Source organism: Stigmatopora argus, chromosome 4, assembly GCF_051989625.1.
Source record: "Stigmatopora argus isolate UIUO_Sarg chromosome 4, RoL_Sarg_1.0, whole genome shotgun sequence".
Lineage (NCBI taxonomy): Eukaryota > Metazoa > Chordata > Actinopteri > Syngnathiformes > Syngnathidae > Stigmatopora > Stigmatopora argus.
Window position 1 is genome coordinate 18564101 of NC_135390.1, and position 22607 is coordinate 18586707.

At 39.1% G+C, this 22607-nt stretch overlaps 2 protein-coding genes across 2 annotated transcripts in view; both read right to left on the reverse strand.

Moving 5' to 3' along the window:
- Window positions 1-6220, reverse strand: part of LOC144073498 (free fatty acid receptor 2) — a 56536-nt gene extending 50316 nt beyond the window's left edge. The window contains exon 1 of the mRNA XM_077599367.1: window positions 6153-6220. The gene's annotated coding sequence lies outside the window, so the exon portion shown is untranslated. The remainder of the gene's footprint in view (window positions 1-6152) is intronic.
- On the reverse strand, window positions 4973-21078 carry LOC144073496 (uncharacterized). The gene is made up of 9 exons (XM_077599363.1): window positions 20971-21078; window positions 20772-20835; window positions 18160-18495; window positions 13793-14056; window positions 9643-9930; window positions 8253-8366; window positions 8106-8167; window positions 6530-8005; window positions 4973-6231 (listed from the first exon to the last, which is right to left on the reverse strand). Exons 2-9 carry the CDS (start codon window positions 20812-20814, stop codon window positions 6202-6204), a joined length of 2613 nt encoding a protein of 870 aa, XP_077455489.1. The 5' UTR covers window positions 20815-20835; window positions 20971-21078; the 3' UTR covers window positions 4973-6201.
- Between the last annotated feature and the right edge of the window lie 1529 nt (window positions 21079-22607).

Sequence of the window (22607 nt, forward strand, 5' to 3'; positions counted from 1 at the left end):
ATCCACACCGTATTTACCTCCATTTTTTGCTGCCAGTTCCGCCCAGTCAAAAAAAAAACCATTGGACGTCGATCGCCACGAGCGAATTGCGACTCCGATTTCAAGAGCTAATTTTGTTTTGTGTCCCTTCCCTCACTAATCCCTCTTTTAAAAGCCAGAACATGAACCCCTAAGCTTCCTTTCACATTTTCGGTGGTCCGCAAATAAGAAGACACCCCGAGTCATCGCACCAGACGAGCAGAGTCGCTGCTAAGCCGCCATGTTGCTGCTTGAAGGCCGTCTCTTACAGCACGGCCAGACGTGCCGTAAATGAATAAACAGCGAGATAATCTCGTGTAGTCGACTGCTACAGTCTAGCATCCGCTTGCTATTAATCCCCTCATGATGATATCAATTACTCGCATGAAAATAAAAACACGTTCCAGGTTTTCACACCCTTGAGCCTGTTGTAAAAAAAAACATTTTTGATTGTCGAGTTTGTTTTTAGTGGCGCATAAAAGCCGTTTCTTCGGTTGACTCAAGTCCTCGCTGATTAGCGAGGAGTACCGCCATGTTTGCTTTTTTCGTCATTGAACAATTCTATTCCATATTTCTTTTTGTGATCGGACATTTCGTCGAACGGACACTTCGTCGCCGGACACTTCGTCCCCGGACGCTTCGTCGAATGAACGCTCCACGTTTGGAAAGACCCCAAAAAGAATCAACGTGAAATTCACAAAGGGGAGTTTTTATTTTATTTTCTTTAATAAAGAAAAATTAAAACTCCCATCTGTGAATTTCATGTTGAGTGCTTTAATTTTTTAATATTTAGAATCCTGCAGGTTTGGACTAAAGCTGATCTGCATCAAAAATAGAAAAAAATATGTTGTTCAAGCATAAAACGTGTTTAGTTTCGTGTTGAATGAGTTTTCAGAAATAAATATCCATGTACTTTTCATTTCGATTGTTTTTTTTTCAACAGGGAAAAGCGAAAAATCGTCATAAAGTGTCGTTTCGGGATCCAATCGTGACCCATAAATCGAGTACCCGGACATTTTGTCGACGGACACTTAGTCGCCGGACAATTGGTCGCCAGACAGTTGGCCTAACCTTAACCACTAACCTTAACCACTATTAAAGACAAAGGAAATTCACATATTCTTTATTAAAGAAAATAAAACAGCAAAAACTCGCATGACAACACAAACACATTAACATTTTAAATGTGCTTGTCTCTAAACACACTACGCATGAAACGGTTCCTACGTTGAGCGCTCCACGTTTGGAAAGACCCCCAAAAGAATCAACGTGACATCTGAGTTGTTATGTCAGGTTGATTCTTTTGGGGGTCTTTCCAAACGTGGAGCGCTCAACGTAGGAACGTAGTGTGTTTAGAGACGAGCACATCTAGTACTTGCACACGCCCAAATGCTAATGTGTTTGTGTTGTCGAGCGAGTTTTTGCTGTTTTATTTTCTTTAATAAAGAATATGTGAATTTCCTTTGTCTTCTTTAATAGTGGTTAAGGTTAGGCCAACTGTCTGGCGACCAAGTGTCCGGTCGACGAACTGTCCGGCAACGAAGCGTCCGATCGACGGAATGTCCGTTGACGAAATGTCCGGGTACCTTTCTTTCATTGGCGCTATTTTTAGCCGCGGCCATTGTCTGGGTGACTTATGGCGCCCAAGCCTTTTAATGCTTTTGGCCACTTTTGCGCCAATAAAAACAGTTTGCATTGCGAGAGCCAGACTCGGATTGAAATATGGCGGAGCTGAGCCCAAAAAAAGAGCGACTGATGTTTAGATGGAGACGATAAAAATGTTTGGAAAGGTCAATGAGCAGCCAGATTGTGATAAGTCTTGTCGGAAAAGGGAAAAAAATGGCGACTGATGTGGGGATTCGAGGAAAATGATTGCCGAGTTGGGTTATTTTTGATGATTTAGCAATGATAAATGTTTAAAGTTTGAGATAAGTGAGTGTTGATTTTGATGCTGAACATTTCAGACATTAGAATTCTTTTAAACATAACTTCTCACAGCTAACAATGTTGATCATTGTTGTTTCACCTTTCCATCAATATAGATACAATACCGCTTAAATTATCTATAAAGTGCTAAACCTCTACTTACGAATCCTTCTAGATACAATTTTTTTAGGTTACCAATCCCTAATGACTGTTCCAATATCCAAAAACAAGATCCAAGTTACAAAATCCCCCAAAACGTCAATACTTTTCCTTTATCCTTTTGTTTTGAAATTGTCTCGGTAGCATTGCGTCTTGCTTGACAATCACCCTACCTACACTGGCCTCCCATTGGCTGTCTCGCCAAAACAACTCTTTACTGCTCTATTTCTGAAAAAAAGTTACAAAACAAGTTATGGAACCAACTAATTTGCTGAGGAGAGTCACCACTATTAATGAATTCACACTAAAGGTTAAAGTGGTACCTCGAGATACGAGCTTAATTCGTTCCGGGACTGAGCTCGTATGTCGATTTTCTCGTAACTCAAACGAACGTTTCCCATAGAAATGAACTAAAAACAAATTAATTCGTTCCAACCCTCTGAAAAAACACCAAAAACAGGATATCGGATTGAAAAAAAATGTTTTATTTGTTCTAATTCGCCATCTTTTAACAAAGTAACAAATGACTAGTGGTTTAATAGTATACTAAAATGTGTTTAATAGAACTAAAATTAGACAGATCTCGCTGAGGGTAGAGAGAGGGGGGCGGAGACTTTTTGCACGGCAACGCGCTCGTAACATAAACAAATTTAAATGAACTCGGATTGCAGCCTCTGCTCGTATATCAAAATTTGTCTTGTATCTCAAGATAAATATTTGCCCGAAATTTTACCCGTATCTCAAATTGCTCGTATGTCGAGGTACCACTGTAAATGTTTTCCAAAATATCCTTTTTCAAATTTAATTTTTTTTTTACATTTTTTTGGGCCAGCCAGCTCTACCAATCAGGTGTTCCTTATTAATTTTTCAGGGATTGTTTTGGGGGTCCTTGACACTCAATGAACCTGGGCCCTGTTCCATTTTTTTCATGCACTGTTACAAGGTCTTTATCATAAATAAATAAATAAATGCAGTGCCAATATAGCAACGCAGGCGACAGTAAACGGAAAAAAAAATCATTTCCACCTGTTATCTAAAAAATGTGTGCACTGGGGCGCAGAAACGAATGCAGAACACATCATACATCACAAACTTCCTGCTGAGTCGACCACTTGTGCAAAAGCCATGCAAATGTCTGATAGTTTCCCCTCTCCGACAAAATGTCATCGCCCGCAAGAACATATTTTACAAAAAGCTCTCCAGCAAAGTACCAGAACTTTTTTTTTTTGCTTTAAATGAACCCTGACAGAAAGAAAGCGTAAATGTCACCGTTTAACACCGTCACGTGACCGTGGCTGACATTTGGAAGGGCGTTGCTCTCGTGCAAAAATTGGCGTTGTCGCTTCTACGAGAGCGCTTTTTGAGGTGGTGATAATTGAAAGCTATGTTGCGACAACTGCAGTTGGGTTTCAAAGATCAGAAAAATTCATAAATAAAAGCATAAGAAATGGGTGTCAAACTCAGTTTAGTTCACGGGCCAACTATACTATGGTATTAGTTAGTATGTCTACTTTAGCGATTTTTCAATTATCGTGGCCATGTTTGGTCTACATCACATGTGTCAAAGTGGCGGCCCGGGGGCCAAATCTGGACTGCCGCATCATTTTGTGTGGCCCGGGAAAGTAAATCATGAGTGCTGACTTTCTGTTTTAGGATCAAATTAAAATGAAGAGTATAGATGTATATTAAATTTCCTGATTTTCCCCCTTTTAAATCAATAATTGTCATTTTTTTATCCATTTTTTCTGTGTTTTTAGTTCAACAATCATTTGGTAAAATCTAAAAATATATACAAAAAAAGCTAAAATAAACATTGTTTTAGATCTTTAAAAAACTGAATATTCAGGGCTTTTAATCCAGTTATTTTAATCCATTTATTAAAAAAAAATCTAAATATTATATCTAAAATGTGAAATCGAGTTGACGTTAAAGCGGCCCGCGAACCAACCCGAGTCTGACACCCCGGTCTACATAATCCGCGATATTCGAGGGATTAAATCACTGTATTTTTCAGACTATAAATCGCACCTGAATTAATATAAGTGGCAAAATATATATGTCGCATTAAAGTTTCAATTGCATTTATTACTGCATTTTTTAAATTGAACATTAAAGTAATCATAAAATAGGCACAGGCAGACCCTAACCCAGGCAACTATAGAAAAAAAATTGTGCAATTTAGTACTATAGTCCAGAAAATACGGTAGATCTGTTTCGTCATTTTTAGGTAGTTATAAGTACATTTTGGATCATTTCCTATTGATTTTGGGGGAATTTCCGGGTTGCTTCCTGTTCATTCGTCACTCTCTGTTGATTTAGGGCTATTTCCAGGTTACTTCCTGTTGGTATTGAGCATTTTTAAACTTCCTTTTTAACTCGTTAACTTGCTTTTAAAAAATAAATGAAAATGCGAATTTAGTGGACCATCAAAAACATTGTTTGCAGCAGCATTAATCGTATTCCCATTTGTCACATTGCCAATCTTACGCAGTAGACGTCCAATCGATTTTCCATGGAAAGATCCGGCCCGCATGTTATGTTTTTATTTATTTATGTTTCTGATCTTTCTTCTTTCAGCATCGTTTCAAACAAACAAGTATCCTTTCTTTGATGCGCCAATCTTGAGGAGCGCTTAGCAGGATCATTTACAAAAGGTGTTTTTTTTTTCTTGTTGTAATTGAATTCAAAGCAGCAGGTGCATCTCTATTGAAAATGCTTTTCAGGCCGGCTTTCCGAGAAAAAACGCGGCGCTGCCCATACAGATGCGACAGGCAAACGACACAAAAGCGTCGCTCTGGGGGTAAAACGATGCCACTTTTCCCAAAAGACGCGCGTTCACCTTCAACAAGCCTGTCGACTTAATTTGTGTTATGATTTTTCAAAAGGGGGGAATTTGACGCTTCACAGATGGCGACGCTCCGTCCCCCGAGGAAAAGCACGCAGCGATAACCCCGCACGGCTCCCCCTTGTGGCAATTTCAAAGTATCATTTACATTTTTCCGCACTCTAGTTCGGAGCTATTTACGGTTATGAACCGTCGGGGATTCGGCGTCCCGCTCAAGGACGAGCACGATGGATGTCAGGCCGGGTTTTTTTTTTTCATGCACGGACCAAAGCGATAAATTCAGGGTCACAAAATGGAGTCGGCCGCCGAGCCGTAAAGTCCATACGTTTGTTTTATTTGATGCCTATCCTCGGGGGTTGTGTTCGGGGATCTCTAAATGGACTCGGCGAGCAGACTGTCGATGAAGGACGCTCGGTTTGGCGATAGTCGCGCGGGGTTTATTTTTTTGTGACAATACAGTAGAAGGTTGTAAAGTTTTTTTTTTTATTTTTTTTTAGTATGCACCAAATTGGACTAGAATGTTCTGGAAATATTTTTGCAGTCGACGCAGATCTGTTGGACAAAATCAGTTTTAAACGTGGTGTAAATTGGTTATAAACAATGCGAGTTAATTTTTTTTAAGTGTATTTATATTTTCAGAATTAACTATGTCGGTGATAGACGGCCAATTCATTTTTACCGGGAGAGGCTGGCAGTATAAAGTCATAATAATAATAATATAAATATTCATTGCTTTTAGATGATGCGGGTGTAAATATTGTTTAAAAAACAAATTCTGTGAAACTCCTAATTGTCGATATTTTCTCCTGATAAATTCTTTTTTTTATTTACATTAGTTTAAATAAATTACATTTGTTTAAATCTAGAAAACCTAAAAAAAGACAAGGTGAAAATATTGTTTTTATTTAAGAAATGATTACTGATTTTTTGGGTTCTATTTTGTATTCATTGGAAAAAATGGTTGACCCACAAATATATTTCTCTTAAAAATATATTTAAAAAAGTAAAGTCTTTTTCTTATTTCATTTTCCTATACAACAAAAACATGTAAATATTCCATTTTTTAATTAAAAAACAAAACGATTGACTCAAGATGAATTACCCCAGAGCTAGCTACCTATTGGTAGTTTTTGAATGATGTAAGTTTGATAACTATTTATCAATATTGTTTTTTTTTTAAATATCAAGATAAAGAACAAGGAACCTTCATTTGTTGCTGCTGTTTCTGCATTTGTCCATGTCGACATCTGTGGTCACCTCGGCCTCCCTCGGTGAGCCTGATGCTGGAGACATAAATGCGTCATTGTGAATGTGTTAAAAAATCTTGAAAACAAATAATTAAAAAAAAAATAACAGTTTCATCTATTAAAAAAATAGAAAATAAATACATAAATTAATTAATTAAAAGAAAATAAATAATAATAAATAAATAATAAAAATGAATAAAAAAATAGAAGAAAAAAGAAAAAAAAAAAAAATAATAACTTTAAAATAATAAAAAAATCGGCAGGTCGCTCAGCCTGACAGAAGACCAAAATCAATGACTTTCGAAATCATATGAGAGAAGGAATTACGACTCACCTGCCGCGGGTGGGTGCCGTGGGCGTTTCGGCCGTGCCCGGCGTGGGCGACTTGGCCTCGGGTGTGAGCGTGCCCGCCCACTTTTGCAGCATGTTGACGGTGCCCGCCGTTCCCGGGGCGCTGCTGATGCGATTTGTGATGGCCGTGGGCCCTGGGAAGGCTCTGAAACTGAGTCAGCGGGATAACAGGCGGAGGGGTGGGCGCTCTCGGTCCCCCAGTTGCAGGAACCGGTTGAACCTGAGGTCCGGGTTGAAGAAGAGCTGCTTGTGTTTGCTGTCTCCGGTTTTGGAAGACCTGCGCTTGGGCCGTGTGTGATTTCAATGCCGTCTGGGTCAAGCCGGCGGGTTGACGCTGCTTGGAAACCGGCGCCATTTGTCGAGGTTGGCTGGCGCTGCGAGTCTGATTCCCTGGGTTTTGTCTTTGGGCCTGTGCCGTCCTCCCATGCTGGGCCACGTGTCCTTGGAGGAGGTGGTTGGGATCAGCCTGTGCTCTGGTATCCAAACTAAAGGGGTCGCTTTGCCCCAAGGCTACCTGCCGGTTCACGAGTGGGTCGTGGCTTGGCCAGGTCTCCTGGTCGGAGGCGGGCTGGATGCCGGGGAGACGGCTCGGCTCCCTTTGTGTCGGTGGGCTTCGGTGCGAGTGGTTGGCGGGTTCTAGCTGTGGTATCCTAAGCGTGCGGGAGTCCCAAAAATTAGCCGATTGGCTCCTTGTCCTGTCCTGACCTGCGTGGGTGGTTGTGTCTTCCCGAAAAGGGTTTCTACCTCGCGGTTGCATTTGGTTGGTGTTGTCTGTGGTTTCTGAGGTTATTCCTCTCGGAAGAGTCTCGCTGGGATACGCCGGGGTTCCCCGCAAACGATCCCAGGGCACCTGCTGCCGGGAGGAGGTATCACGGACTTCTTCTGGGTACGTCTGTGTCCTAGCATTACGCTGGGATGCGTGGGAATGGGTGTATCCCGTTGGGATGGGGCCAGGCTGCGCTTGAACATTTGCGGCGGGCCCGCTTTGCATTCTGGGATTGGACTGCCCTTGGTGGAGTAATTGTGGTGCATTACTAACGGCCTCCTGCTGAGGGAAGGAGTTAAGGTTGACGTGAATGGTAGTAGGCATTTGCGCGTTCTGGTTGGAACCTCGCGCTAGGCTAAGCTGCACCCCGGCGGGGCGTCCGCCGCCCTGAGCGGAACCCGTGTGGATAACGATGTTTGGATTAGCCTGCGGCGCATCCGTTGGCGCGAAAGCCGGGTTGCGGATGTCGCCAAGTGGGTACGAGGAGTGATTGCGCGTCGCCTCGCTGAGAAATTCGGGCACGGTGCCGTTTTGCCGCAAGCCGTCGAGCCGCGACGCTTGCGTCTCGTTGGGGGTTTGTCGCTGTGTGGCGTTCAATTCTGCCGGGCGGAGGGTTTGCGCGTTCGATTGAAAGAGAGGTGGGTCGGGACCTTGGCCCAGGTCTCTTGCGACGTTAGTGCGTGTATCTAGAGGCTTAATGGAGACGTGGAAAATCAAGGACAAGGGTTAGGTTTCAATGCCGCCATGGCGTGTTGGTTAAAATCAATAGTGAATGATGTGTCGGGTGGCTTACCAGAGGTCGAGGATTTGTGTGGTTCTTTTGTACCATGACTGCTCCTCCTCGCCGTTGCCGTGCTAAACACACATATGCAAACAAATACTGTTATCAGTATCTAAATCCTCCACACACACAAAAAAAAAAACAAATAAAAGTCCTTACCACGCCTCCTTAGAATGAGACAAACCAGCAAGACGATGAGTACTACTAGAATGAGGAGTAGCAAAAAGCTACCAATCACGATGCCCGCCACTTCTCCACCGTCTAAACAAATGTCTGGAATGAAAAAGAAGGTTTTGGTAATATGAAATAGACTTTTTTTCCTTTTTTGGGGGGTTGAGCGAGTTTTTGGGCTATTCGAACTTTGTGGTGTGAAAAAGCAGCATTTTTTTTATGTCGTTCATATAACATTAAAAAATTCTCCAATATTTGGGGAAGAACAATATGATGGAAAAAAGCATTAATGCTGTGGTTTCCAGAATATTACTGGTAGAAGAAAAAAAATGAAACCAAATTTTAGGGTAGAAAATCATGGTAAAAAAAAAAAGCGAATGTAATTATTTTATACTGCAATCCCCATGTGACCAATTTTTATCATTCCTTTACCGTTCCCAACCCTTTACAATCGGGATTCAAACCCAGGCCGGCAGTTGAACGCGCTAATAAAATAGCTATTAGCTATTGAAGAGGAACCTCAGTTAGAAAAAAAGTCACTCCCTGAGAATTCGCATCTTAAACAAAACTGGGCTGTTAGCTCAGTAGTCAGCACGCTAAACTCCCACAGCATTTAAAATCTACACTTTTGTCAAACAACAATTAAAATATAGTTTACAATTTACTTTTTTTACTCTTTCTACATTTTTTTTAACAGCACAATTCTGAAAACAACAGCCGTGGTCTTTGGTCATAAATTTAAACGTTTTTTTTTCCTTTCCCGTGTATTACAATGTTGTCATAATTGATGGATTCTTCCATATAAAGTGATGGCTTGTCAAAAGGCTGGGAGGAATTGAGTGTTAGGATTACCATCTGAGGTCACACATTCACGACAGCTGTCATAAATTGTGATCTCAGTATCCCAAAAATGTGAGTGCCATTGGGGAAAAGTTGTACAAATGAATGATATGACTTCAATCCATCCATTTCAAGTACTTTCGGCTTCAATGCAAAGGCCGTGTGGATATAAAAACAGCCATTTCAAGTAATGAGTTGGGGGCTTTTTTCAGTAATGTTGCTTCGGAAAAACAAGCGCTTTGCCCTTTCAGCTTGGCAAAGGTAACAAACAAAGATAATGAGGCCAAAGAGAAGAGATAAGGAGGTAAGTAAGAAAGAAAAATAATTGAAACAAAAAGATGGAAGTGTGTGTGTGTGTGCAAGAGTCACCGAATGACTTTGACCACATTCCCGCCAGATCAATCTCCCAGGATGCATTGTGTCCCTCCGCTGTCATGAAGACAGATATGTGAACGGTGGCGGGCGGGGGGTGCCGTTCCACAACCTAGCGCCTTCATCATTACCCGCCTCATAGAGGTCAACATTGCTCATAACTCACTTTCCACAGACACGTCGCTCGCCCGCGCCGACTCGCCGCCGGTGACGGCGTTCTGGGCGGTGCACGTGTAGCGCCCGCTGTCGTCCGTGGACGAGGTCTGGACGTTGAGCGTGCCGCTGTCCGGCTGCGTGGACGCCACCGGTTGGTCGTCGCGTTGCCAGGTGAAGACGGCGGGGGGGAGGGACTCCGACACGCAGGTGAGACGTATGGTTTGACCCGCCTGGACATCGGCGCTGCCTATGCAGTCTTTGGGGGCGTCTTTGGTCAGGACCGGAGTGTCTGGTCCATCTAGACAAAAATGGAGAAACATGGAAGCTATATGATTGAAAACAGGGGTCGCCAAACTAAGGCCCACGGGTCAAATGGAGCCTGGGAAATGTGGAAAATATCATTGCACAAGAAGCTTGAATTCAGCCTGTAATCTATTGCACTTCTCAGCTGTAAATCTACGTAGATGTGGGAATTTAGATTAAATTAGATAACTTTATTTATCCCGTATTCGTGAAATTTCATTGTCACAGTAGCAAGAGGGTGAGAATACAGACAAGAGACATTTTAGACATAAATAAATAGGTAATAAATAAGTTAATAAATAAATTAATGAATAAATAAACAAGCGTGTTTCTGAAATATATATATACAAATATGCATATACATACCCATGTACAAATATGCATATACATACCCATGTACAAATATGCATATACATACCCATGTACAAATATGCATATACATACCCATGTACAAATATGCATAGACATACATACATACATACAAATATGCATAGACATACATACATATGTACAAATATGCATAGACATACATACATATGTACAAATATGCATAGACATACATACATATGTACAAATATGCATAGACATACATACATATGTACAAATATGCATAGACATACATACATATGTACAAATATGCATAGACATACATACATATGTACAAATATGCATAGACATACATACATATGTACAAATATGCATAGACATACATACATATGTACAAATATGCATAGACATACATACATATGTACAAATATGCATAGACATACATACATATGTACAAATATGCATAGACATACATACATATGTACAAATATGCATAGACATACATATGTACAAATATGCAGACATACATACATATGTACAAATATGCATAGACATACATACCCATGTACAAATATGCATAGACATACATACATACATACAAATATGCATAGACATACATACATATGTACAAATATGCATAGACATACATACATATGTACAAATATGCATAGACATACATACATATGTACAAATATGCATAGACATACATACATATGTACAAATATGCATAGACATACATACATATGTACAAATATGCATAGACATACATACATATGTACAAATATGCATAGACATACATACATATGTACAAATATGCATAGACATACATACATATGTACAAATATGCATAGACATACATATGTACAAATATGCAGACATACATACATATGTACAAATATGCATAGACATACATACATATGTACAAATATGCAGACATACATACATATGTACAAATATGCATAGACATACATACATATGTACAAATATGCATAGACATACATACATATGTACAAATATGCATAGACATACATACATATGTACAAATATGCATAGACATACATACATATGTACAAATATGCATAGACATACATACATATGTACAAATATGCATAGACATACATACATATGTACAAATATGCATAGACATACATACATATGTACAAATATGCATAGACATACATACATATGTACAAATATGCATAGACATACATACATATGTACAAATATGCATAGACATACATACATATGTACAAATATGCATAGACATACATACATATGTACAAATATGCATAGACATACATACATATGTACAAATATGCATAGACATACATACATATGTACAAATATGCATAGACATACATACATATGTACAAATATGCATAGACATACATACATATGTACAAATATGCATAGACATACATATGTATAAATATGCATATACATACATATATAAATATACATACATATACATACATATAAATATACATACATATATAAATATACATACATATACATACATATATATAAATATACATATACATACATACACAGATTTACATGTATACATACGGTTGATCTTAACATTCAGCCATTTCTTCTTTTGTAGAATTGTAGAACTTGTAAAAATTTTCTTTTATATAAATAAAATGATAAAATTCTAATAATCCAATGTGATAAATGGAGCTATTTTGATGTTTTTTTTTACTCTTGCTGTCGTGGAACAGTTTCTCTTAGTTCTTCAACATTTGTTTTCTGTAGTGTAAATGTTTTGCAATATTTATTGTTTAGAGCTGTTCTAAATCTTACAATAAATCTCGATACATTGATTGGTTAAGTAAACATCTCATTGAATTCATGTAAACATCAATCAACTGTCATTTTCTTAAACTATGCTGTTTTGTTAAAAATTAAGGTTTATATTCTGAATTTTCGGATAAATTTGAAATAACGTCATGGCCAAAAACATTAGATTGCTTTGCATTGTTTATAGTTTTGGGTTAAGTGTAGAAAACGTAAAAAACGGAGTTAAATGTGTACGCAATTTATCGATAAGAGGGAAATCGAATCGTGGCATACTTAAAAAGTTTGCTACAGCTACTCTGTGAATTCCAAGTTTGTAGACAAGGTTAACACATTCATTGCCATCAATCACGTCCAATACATTTCGACTACGAATCCATGTCAAAATGCATTCCAAGTCCAAATGGATCGGAAATCTGTCAATCTCATAACGGCCGAATTGTACTGAGTACTGAGGGAAAGGTCAAAAACAAAATATGGGGGTTTTCCCTCCATCAAATGCCTTATTCTACCTAATTATCGTACCCTCTGCAGTTGAGTAAACGACTGTCAGGTCAGTCTGGTGCAGTGATGAACACAGGAGTTGTTATCAGCATCCCTAGATATACTTACTATCGATTTGGTTTCACCTCCAAAGACCGAAATACTTTGTGGGGTCACTGAAGCCACCCCCCCCCCCCCCAAAAAAAATCATGTTTTATATTGCAGCCGGAAAAAAAACCCTGGATAATAATGGTTAAGGGATTTATATGAAAGTAGAATTTGAGTGTGGTTTTGAATTTTCAAAAATTGGCTTGTTTTGTCAGTGATTAATGACCAAAGAAACAATGCAAATTCCTAAATTATTTTAAAAAGTAGACTTGTAAAGGAGTTTAACTTTGACGTGATTGTTCCGATGAGTCATTACGAGTGTTTATATGAAAAATATGCCAATTCATAAAATAAATAAAGCACACTTAATTATATTTTACCTTTTATTCAACTAAGATTAAGAAGACAATTTATTTAGGAAATTCTTGATTTTCTTTAATTTTTTTAATTTATTTAGGAACTTCTTGATTTTCTTTTTTCATTTATTTAGGAAATTCTTGATTTTCTTTTTTCATTTATTTTTTATTTATTTAAGAAATTCTTGATTTTCTTTTTTCATTTTTTTATTTTTTATTTAGGAAATTCTTGATTTTCTTTTTTCATTTATTTAGGAAATTCTTGATTTTCTTTTTTCATTTATTTTTTATTTATTTAAGAACTTCTTGATTTTCTTTTTTCATTTATTTAGGAAATTCTTGATTTTCTTTTTTCATTTATTTTTTATTTGTTTAAGAAATTCTTTATTTTCTTTTTTCATTTTTTTATTTTTTATTTAGGAAATTCTTGATTTTCTTTTTTCATTTATTTATTTATTTATTTAGGAAATTCTTGATTTTCTTTTTTGATTTTTTTTTAAATTCATTTAGAAAATTCTTGATTTTCTTTTGTCATTTTTATTTATTTATTTAGGAAATTCTTAATTTTCATTTTTATTTTTTAATCAATTTTCTCAATAATATCCATATTATAGAAAGAATTGTTTTCCTTTAGCATCACCAAAATGCAAAACACAAGTTTGGATCATTTTGGGACCATCAAATTTCATAGCAAAATCTCAACAAATCCATGTTATTAAACCGTCTGACTTTTTAAATCAATGATAATAACTTTTATAATAAGAACAACACTTGTCAACTCACAGAAAACGGTGAGACTCCGTGTGACGGCACGAGCGCTAGCCGGGTTGCTGACAGAACACGTGTACTCTCCGGCGTCTCCGCGTTGGCCCGGGTTGATGACCAGCGATCCCCCAATGATGGTGGTCCGGTCATCTTCCTCAACATTCACACCGCCCTTCCCCCATTGGAAGGTGAGCTCGGTGCCACCAGCGGCGCACGTCAACGTCACGTTCCCACCTTCGATCGCTACCGACGGCACGGTGAGCGTCACGTCAGTCACGGCATCTAAAACAAGAAAAATAGTACCAACATAGTCAAAAAACACCGACTCCAGATGCAAGTTCTTTTTCCATTGAGTCATACTCTCTCTGTCGTAGTTTCATGATGACGTCAGTTTCATCTATGCAGAGGCAAACCGTTCCAAAAATTATCTTTATTGTACAATTTAAATCGTTAAGATCAGTGTAAGTCTTGACTATTTATTTTTGAATACTCTGACAAGATTTTAGCATTTATTTAGTGTGTAAAACTGGGCATACTTACCGTATTTTATCGCATATTAGCCGCCTCTGCGTATAAGCCGTAGCCTTAAAATTGCCTTAAAATCGTTGAAATTTAGAATTTTCAGAATGTTATTTGAAAAAAATCATCCCACGTGGTATTTTTAAGATACGTTATAGCGCTTTGTGCATGTCAAATCTAATTTGTGCGCATACAAGCCGTACCTCTCGAAGACCGGACTTGGTCACCCCTGGTGTACAGGTAAGTACAGGTATATGGTTTTCCCTCTAATTGCCTTTAACACAGCAATTAGCAATAAATTGCCGTCACGTTTTCAGCACGTATTTTCAAACAGTTTTTATGTTGAAAACAAATGAAGAATCTTTAAAATATGACTGTATACAGTGGTACCTCGACATACGAGCACCCCGACAAACAAGCATTTCGAGATACGGGTAAAAGTTCGAGCAAATAATTATCTCTAGATACAAGAAAAATTTCGAGATACGAGAAAGCCAGGTGGCCAAGACATGAGAGGCTGTTTATCATTGTAGCGCAGTGTCTTTTTTGCTGCATCTCTTTTGTGTATAACAGATATCTACGAGCACTGGGCGGAGCGTTGCATTTTTTCAGTGTTTTTAGCCTGTTAGCTCCCGTTGGCGGAGCGATCGCTAATTCAAGACTACTTCTCGTTGGCAAGTGGTCGTGCGTTATCCTATTGTGAGGACATTTGTGTGCATCATTTTCGGAATATTTTGAAGGGAATACAACAGCAAACGGCTCTTCGATAATGAACGCGAGGGTGGAGGTGGGGCAAACAGCCAACCCGGCCAGGAGAAGGTATAAAAATGTAAAACAAAATTAGAATTAAGTTTAGTGTAAGGTTTGATTCAACTTATTTTTGAGTGTGTCTGCATTGTAATCCAAGTTCATTTAAATTTGTTTATGTTATATTACGATTCACCAGTGCAAAAAGACTCCCCCGCCTCCCTCTATGTCCCTCTCTCTATCCTCCGCGAAATCTGTCTAATTTTAGTTCTATTAAACACATTCTAGTAATATTAAACCACTAGTAATGTGTTACATTGTTAATAGATGGCGATTAGAAGAAATAAATTTAAAAAAATCCAATCCAATATCCTGTTTTTGGTGTTTTTTCAGAGGGTTGGAACGAATTAATTTGTTTTTTGGTCATTTCAATGGGAAACCTTCGTTCGAGTTACGAGAATATCGACATACGAGCTCAATGCCGGAACAAATTAAGCTCGTATCTCGAGGTACCACTGTACTGGGAAAAAAAGGAAAAACAATTCTCACTTCAAACTGCAGATTTCTATGATGTAGCTTGTATTTCGACGACAGACAAGTAGATATCTTTGCGATCTAGCAAGAACGGCACGACAGAGGGCAGCTTGATGTTTGCGGTGAGGAAACGGCACGCAGGTGTGGGCACAGATGGTGAATAAAGGCCAGATGAATGAGTGGCGCAGAGATGCGGGCTGGCGGTCGGCCTCAGTTTAATCACTACACAGGGAGCAGCGCTTTAAGGAGGGACTGGAACATCGTGTATTGATGCCACGCGGCCGCTGGCTTTGAAGTCAATGCTACGAGAATTTTGATTGCAAATCGAGGGCCCGCGAGTTGTCAGCTGAGCAAATCAATCAAAACAAGAGCACATTTACAGGAAATAAACAAAACCCGTCACATCAACGTATATCAGAGCTGGCGAATAGTACCAATCTTCAGTAGTTTACCGCGCCAGTCTTTAGCAAATTATTGTATCAAAACCAGTGGTGGACAGTGAGGGCCTGCAAGGCCTTCGCTGCTGGCCTAAGAATATCTGAATCACAGACTGATGTTAACTATATTTTGTCCCTGAATACTTATTAAATAATTCCAAATTGTCTGTTAGCTTCCTTCCATTGCTTTTCCCCCTGGTTGCACTGCTTCCAGATGTGTTTTCATATTGAAGCATTTAACCAATCACATTTCAGCCATTATTTGTTGCCAGGGTCAGAAATCTGCCTCAAGGCCTTCACAATCAGTTCTGCAGGCTCTGCTGCATTAAACAAGCGTCGATAAGACTGTTGCTTTAATCAATCAGATTTCGAGTTAGCAACACCACAATGCCTTCTCGCAGGCGTAGGGATACGTCATCGCTTTCACAAACTATGATTGGCTAGTGATTAGCCAGAGCTACCAAACTATATCTGGAGCGAGCTGCACAAGCAAATATATTGTTGTGTTGATTTAATAGCGGTTTTGTCAACCCACAATGGCTGAAGGAGGAGAAGAAATGGATTTGTTTGCAGATTTACTGTCAAAGCCATTTTCAAGACGGACTTTTCAAGAAAAAAAGCTGGACATCATTAAGAAAGGTCGGACAACAAGCAGGCAAGCCTTTCACAACCGGGAGGGAATGAACATTTTCAGCACTAAATCGAATAAAAACGTATGCCAGAAATACGACAGGACAGGCTCGACTTTCAGCATTAGCTTCAATGGGGATAGAAAAGAAGGGGGAAAGAAAGGAGGATGGATATTGTGTACAGGTAAAAAGGATTTTTGGTGAGTAAAATATGGCTATATTCCTAAATAATATTTTAATTGTATGAGGTTATTATTGATGATTTTTTATGTGTCGCAGCTGTAGCTGCAATAGAGGTTTTATAGCCATAAAATAGTTTTTGAGGGTTGGATTGATTCCATCAGCTGAAGGCGTCGCTAGGAAATTCACGGACCGCCACTGATCAAAACTATGAAAAACATAAATCAAGCAAATGTGTTTTTTCAGCAATTGACACGAAAATGAACTTAAATGTTGAAAGGTTTTTATTTCGGCTCCCCATTTTAACTTGGCATGACGATTCATTTCAAAATGCAATATTATGTTCCAAATAAGTTTTGCATTTTTTACGATTTTAGCTAAAAAAGGCTCACTTCCCTTTCAACCATGTGTGCATTGTCGTCAGTTTTAAGTAGAGTCGGCGTGTTAGCTAAAACTAAAACGGGAGTAACAATATATTTGCGGTTTGTGTTTTTTGTTTCTTTGCAAGAATTAACAATCGGGAAAAAAAAGGGAACTATTTGAAAAAGATTAGAAAATTAGAGAATATTGACCTTTAAGTACACTAGGAAATGCCACTCGTAAAAAGGTCACAAAATCGTCAAATTCTATTTAGCCACTACAAAATAGGGTTTTTGACGTATATTGTGGTTATTTCCCAGTTTTCATTCTCATCTCCGAGTCTCTTGTTCATAAAAGACCTTTTTACTTGAATAATTTATTTTATAATTAAGCTCCGTAATTATGTGGACGGAGGAAATTATCGTCAATTTCGCTAATGCGCGGGCTTCTGTTTCCCCCGTTGCATCGACTCAAAGCGCCTGGTAATTTCTGAGCGTGGCGGGCCAGACGTAGAAGGACGTGACATCGGCGTGCTTTTTACGAACGCGCCAACCTTTTCGGGAATAATTCGCTCCACCCGTCATCCCATTAGCGAACAGAGGCGGGCTGGACCGCCACAATAGTCGGGCGGCCTTCATGGAAATCAATGCAAATAGAAAACAGAGTGCGCCATGACGCATCTAATTGAGCGCGCCGCACAGCAATTTCTTTTGAACTTGGAGGGACGGCAGGGGACCGTCATGTTTCGGTGCCATCGGCGGCGATAGACCACATGTGTCAAAGTGGCGGCCCGGGGGCTATAAATATGGGGGCTAAAAACATGATGTGCCCGATAGTCGTGAAAATACGGTAAGATGACAGGTCTGAATTTAGTAACTCGTCGACTTCTATCGACAGATATAGACGTCCAATCCATTTGACCTGGGATGTCTAAGCACAGTGAGAGCCACATGATTGGACGTCAATCATCAGTCCTTACCAAAAACCCTGAGTTGGACCGATCTGGAGCCCGGCGCCAGCCCCGTGGAGGCGAGGGGCTCCACCTCCACCGTGTAGGTGCCGGCGTCGCCCAACTGCGCGCTTCTGACGCGCAGCTGCGTGGCCGTGATGGCGATCCGGCCTTGGAACTGCGCCACGTCGTTGATGACGGACGAACCGCCGGCGTACAGGCCCAGAGAGACGCCCTCATACAGCCACGTCATGGAAATTACGTTGGAGACTGTCTGTACCGTCAACTGAATGTCGCTGCCGCTCAGAACCAGCACGGGGTCGGTCTGGAACTGGATCGGGACTTGGTCTTGGGATTGCCCCAGAACTGGAAAGGAAATAAGAGGATTTAGAGCACGCTTAGATGCAAACGGGCCGAAGAAAAACCACAATATCGTAGTAGGCGTTGTCCCTCTTAAATAAATAAACTCAAACAATGTTTGTTTTTGTTGTTGGTTGTCAGAGTGAGATTTCAACAGTATTGACAAGATTTAAACCTTTTTTTTTTAATGTATCCGATACTGAACATCTATTTAACAAATAATAAGTTGTCCCCTTGCAGTCTTTTTTTTTCTAAGCAGTACTCATACCTGTCAACCTCTGCCGATAACTGCCCTTATAAATGATTATGATTCCCCTTACAAACCCCCAAAAACCTTACAAACACCTTGTTGTTATTTATTACTTTGTCAATATATGGCAAATTAGAAGAAATAAAACCTTTTTTCCAATCCAATATCCTGTTTTTGGTGTTTTTTCAGAGGGTTGGAACGAATTCATTTGTTTTCAATTCATTTCAATGGGAAACGTTCGCTCGAGTTACGAAAAGCTCGACATACGATCTCAGTCTCGGAACGGATTACGATCGTATGTCGAGGTACCACTGTAATCAGAAAAAAAAAACTTTGGCTGACCTAAAATATGAACATCTAGATCACCATTTGCCTGCAAATAGCCCCTAACCTTAATCTCTACATGCTTTTGTCAAGGTAAAAATTGTATCTAAGACATGCTTATACCGAATCAATTTACACGAATAACATGAAAATGAGAGAATGTGAAAAACAACTCCATCTTTCTATTCTTAAAACAATTTTCCAAAGTGTTGGCAGAACTAAATGAACGACTGCAGCAATTATCCTGACCTAGTTGGATAATTAGTGAGCAAGCAACATTTCATTGATGTCCATCCGTCTACTACGTAAGGTAATGTGTATTTATACAAAGTCATGTAGAAAGGACACGCACAATTCCCACTCGTGGATGACTCCAGAAGTCCAATTAGTTGATATTCGCCTAACAGAGTTAATTACTTTGCATTATTTATTATTTCAGAGAAGTTCTATTAAGGGAAAAGGTAAAAAGGACTTTGCCAGAACGTCCTCACACTGCACGTCAGGCTCAATCACCATTTTGCCAAATCAATTTTCAATAGGCAGCGGGGAAAAATGACTATTTAATTAAAGTAGAATGTTGCCGATTACGACTTTAATTATTATCTCTCATGCGTGAACGGCAGGCCGCGGACGGCTAGCAAATTGAAATGTAATTTCAAATTCCCGGCACCTCATTTTCTACGCTCGTTTGCTGCAAAGAAACGGGTGAATATTTTGGATGCTTGATCTAGGTTTTTTTTGGCAGTTTGAGCCGTGACAAGTGGAGAAGACCACCACAACACATTGTGTTTGCATTTTGTATGCTTTTGTAGACATTAAACGCTCAATTTGACGATTACATTCTTGTTGTTCGTCTCGTAAACTGCGACGACATTGAAAACTCAATTATGTATTTTTTGTGGTCAGAAAGAGTAAACAATTAAGAATTCCTTTATAATACAAGCATTATATTACAAAAAAATAGCTATCGAAAAAAAAGATTTAAAAAAAAATCTGATTAATTAAAAATATCAACAGAACAATTAGTTATTTTAGAGGTAGAATTTTTTTAATGTAATTAATTGATTAATAATGTTTCTAATTATTATTATTATACAAGAATGTGACAAAATAACAGAAAACTTCTCATTATGTTTCATGCAATACAAATTAAAAAAGCACCAGTATTCTTTTCATTGTCAATTCATTTTTAAAAGTTGTTTGTGTTTTAGATTTTTTTCCTCCAAATTGCAGTGGGGAAAAAATATTCATATTTCTTATTAGATAAAATATTCTTCTGAGTTGTGTTCTCAATTTGAAGCAGTGGAAAAATCGAAAACTAAATATCTATACACTATATATATTTCCAAAGTATTTTATTATTCTAAAATATAAAGAAATATTGATATATGTATTTGATTAGCAGTGGTTCTACTTTTTGTTGTTTTTAAAGACGTAATATTTTCATTTTGATGAGTTAATAACCAGAATTCCGAGCCTCAGGAGAGTCCCTGAAGGCGTCGCGGGGGAATGTGGCCGTGCTCGTTTGGGAGAGATGACAAATGAAGCAAAGCGACTTTGCGGTTTCATCTCATTTTTTCCCCTTTTGTGGACGTGATTGCAATAGCACGCAGCTGATCTCGTTTTCTTCTCACGTCACCGACACAGAGGCCATTCCGGAACTATTTTTGAAAGCTGGAGAGAAAAAAAAAACTTCTTTTTTGGTTACCTGCCAGTAAGAATAGGACGAAGAAAGCCCGGAGTTGATTCATGTCGACAGTCAGGACGCCAACCTGGATGGGACAAACACACCTTTTATCAGTTCTTTTTTCATAATTAACGCTGTAAGTTACTCACTTGCGGATGTGCGTCTTTCAAACAAACTTATTCCACTTTTAATTGAATGAAAAAGTTAATGATTAACTTACCCGATCTTGTTTGATTGATGAGCATTTTGGTACGTGATTGACGTCATGCTCACTTTGGTTCAACTAAGTTAAACATGTCAACTTCCTGCTTCGTTGCCACGCCCATCTATCACAGGTGCACCTGTTCCCTTAAAGGGCCAGCCGACCTTGAAAACTGAGCTAAAACATTCCTAACTGAGATAAACATTTAGCGTGTTACTGAACAATAAACAACCGGCAAAGTTGGGAAAACATTGAAAAACTAGTTAATTTAACCGCTTTATTAGAAAGTCATTCCATTTCCGTGCTTCAAAATAATATTTATGAGCGGACAGAAAATGACTTTGGCGCCCAGCTGTATCGATGTAGGGGGAATTTAGAAGAAAAAGTGATTGAACAAACAATTTGTCTGCTGTAAAGCTGCACTGTAGGCAATGTTCACTCTTTAATCGCCTTCTTCCAAAATGATTCCTGCCAGCCGGCCGGCTGAGGCATTATGCGTGAGGAACAAGGTCAAAGGAAGAAGCTGTTCAATTATTAAAGACTCTGACTCCCGCTTTGTTTTCCTGCGCTTTCTGCAATGCCCTTCAACACGTCTTGTTGATTTCATGATAAACATACAATACATGTCAAGGACTCTACTCTACACTATTGTCTGACGTTTTGCTTTGTTTTTGGTTTTTCCTCCCACGAGGACTACCGCCTTGTTAATTGCCATTTTATGGCTAAGCTACGTCTATTGGAATTGATTTTTGATCGGGATAAATTGAAATTCTTTGTAATTAGGTGACTAGGGTTTATACGGGGAAGGAAATGTCTACAAAGATGCGGTAAAGCCATAGATTAGGATGTAATTTGGGGGGGCAAATGAGCAATTTCATGGCAAAATTGATATTGATTCTTTGATTCTTTTCATCTTCTGAATCGCTTTATCCTCAATAGGGTCATGGGGGTGCTGGAGCCTATCTCGGGGACTTTGGGCCAGAGGCAGGGCACATCCTGAATGGGTGGGCAGCCAATCGGAGGGCACAAGGAGAAAAACAACCACCATTTATTATTGTTCTTGCACGATGCTATTTTAGCGTTAGCTTGAAAGTTCTCACAAAATAAAATTTTGAGGCAAAAATGTTGTTTTGTCGTCAGAATGTACGAATTTCCGAACAGATATATGTAGTTGTCACTCACTCTATATCGATACAATGCAAAATTGGGCAACATGTTGTCAGGTTTTGACCCCAAGCTAATGAAAGGGCACTGTTGAAGTGACTAGCTCCATCTAGCGTCAAAGCTGGGAACTGCAAGTGCGTGTACACTGAATTAAAGAATCTTGCACAGGCCATATTTTATGCTATTCTCCAAATTGTACCCCAAATGTCCCGGGTACTCCGGTTTCCTTCCATATCCCCAAAACATGCATGCTAAGCTAATTGGATGCTAAATTATCTTTAGCTATGAGTGTGAGCCTGACCGGTTGTCTTTTGTCTCCTCGTGCACTGCAATTGGCTGGCTACCGATTCAGGTTGTCCCCCGCCTGGTGCCTGTAGTTAGATGGGTTAGGCTCCAGCACCCCCCGCGACCTTTGTGAGGATACGCGGTTCCGAATATGAATAGATTAAACACAATAGAGGAAATGCGACAGGCTTGAAATGAAGTGTTGG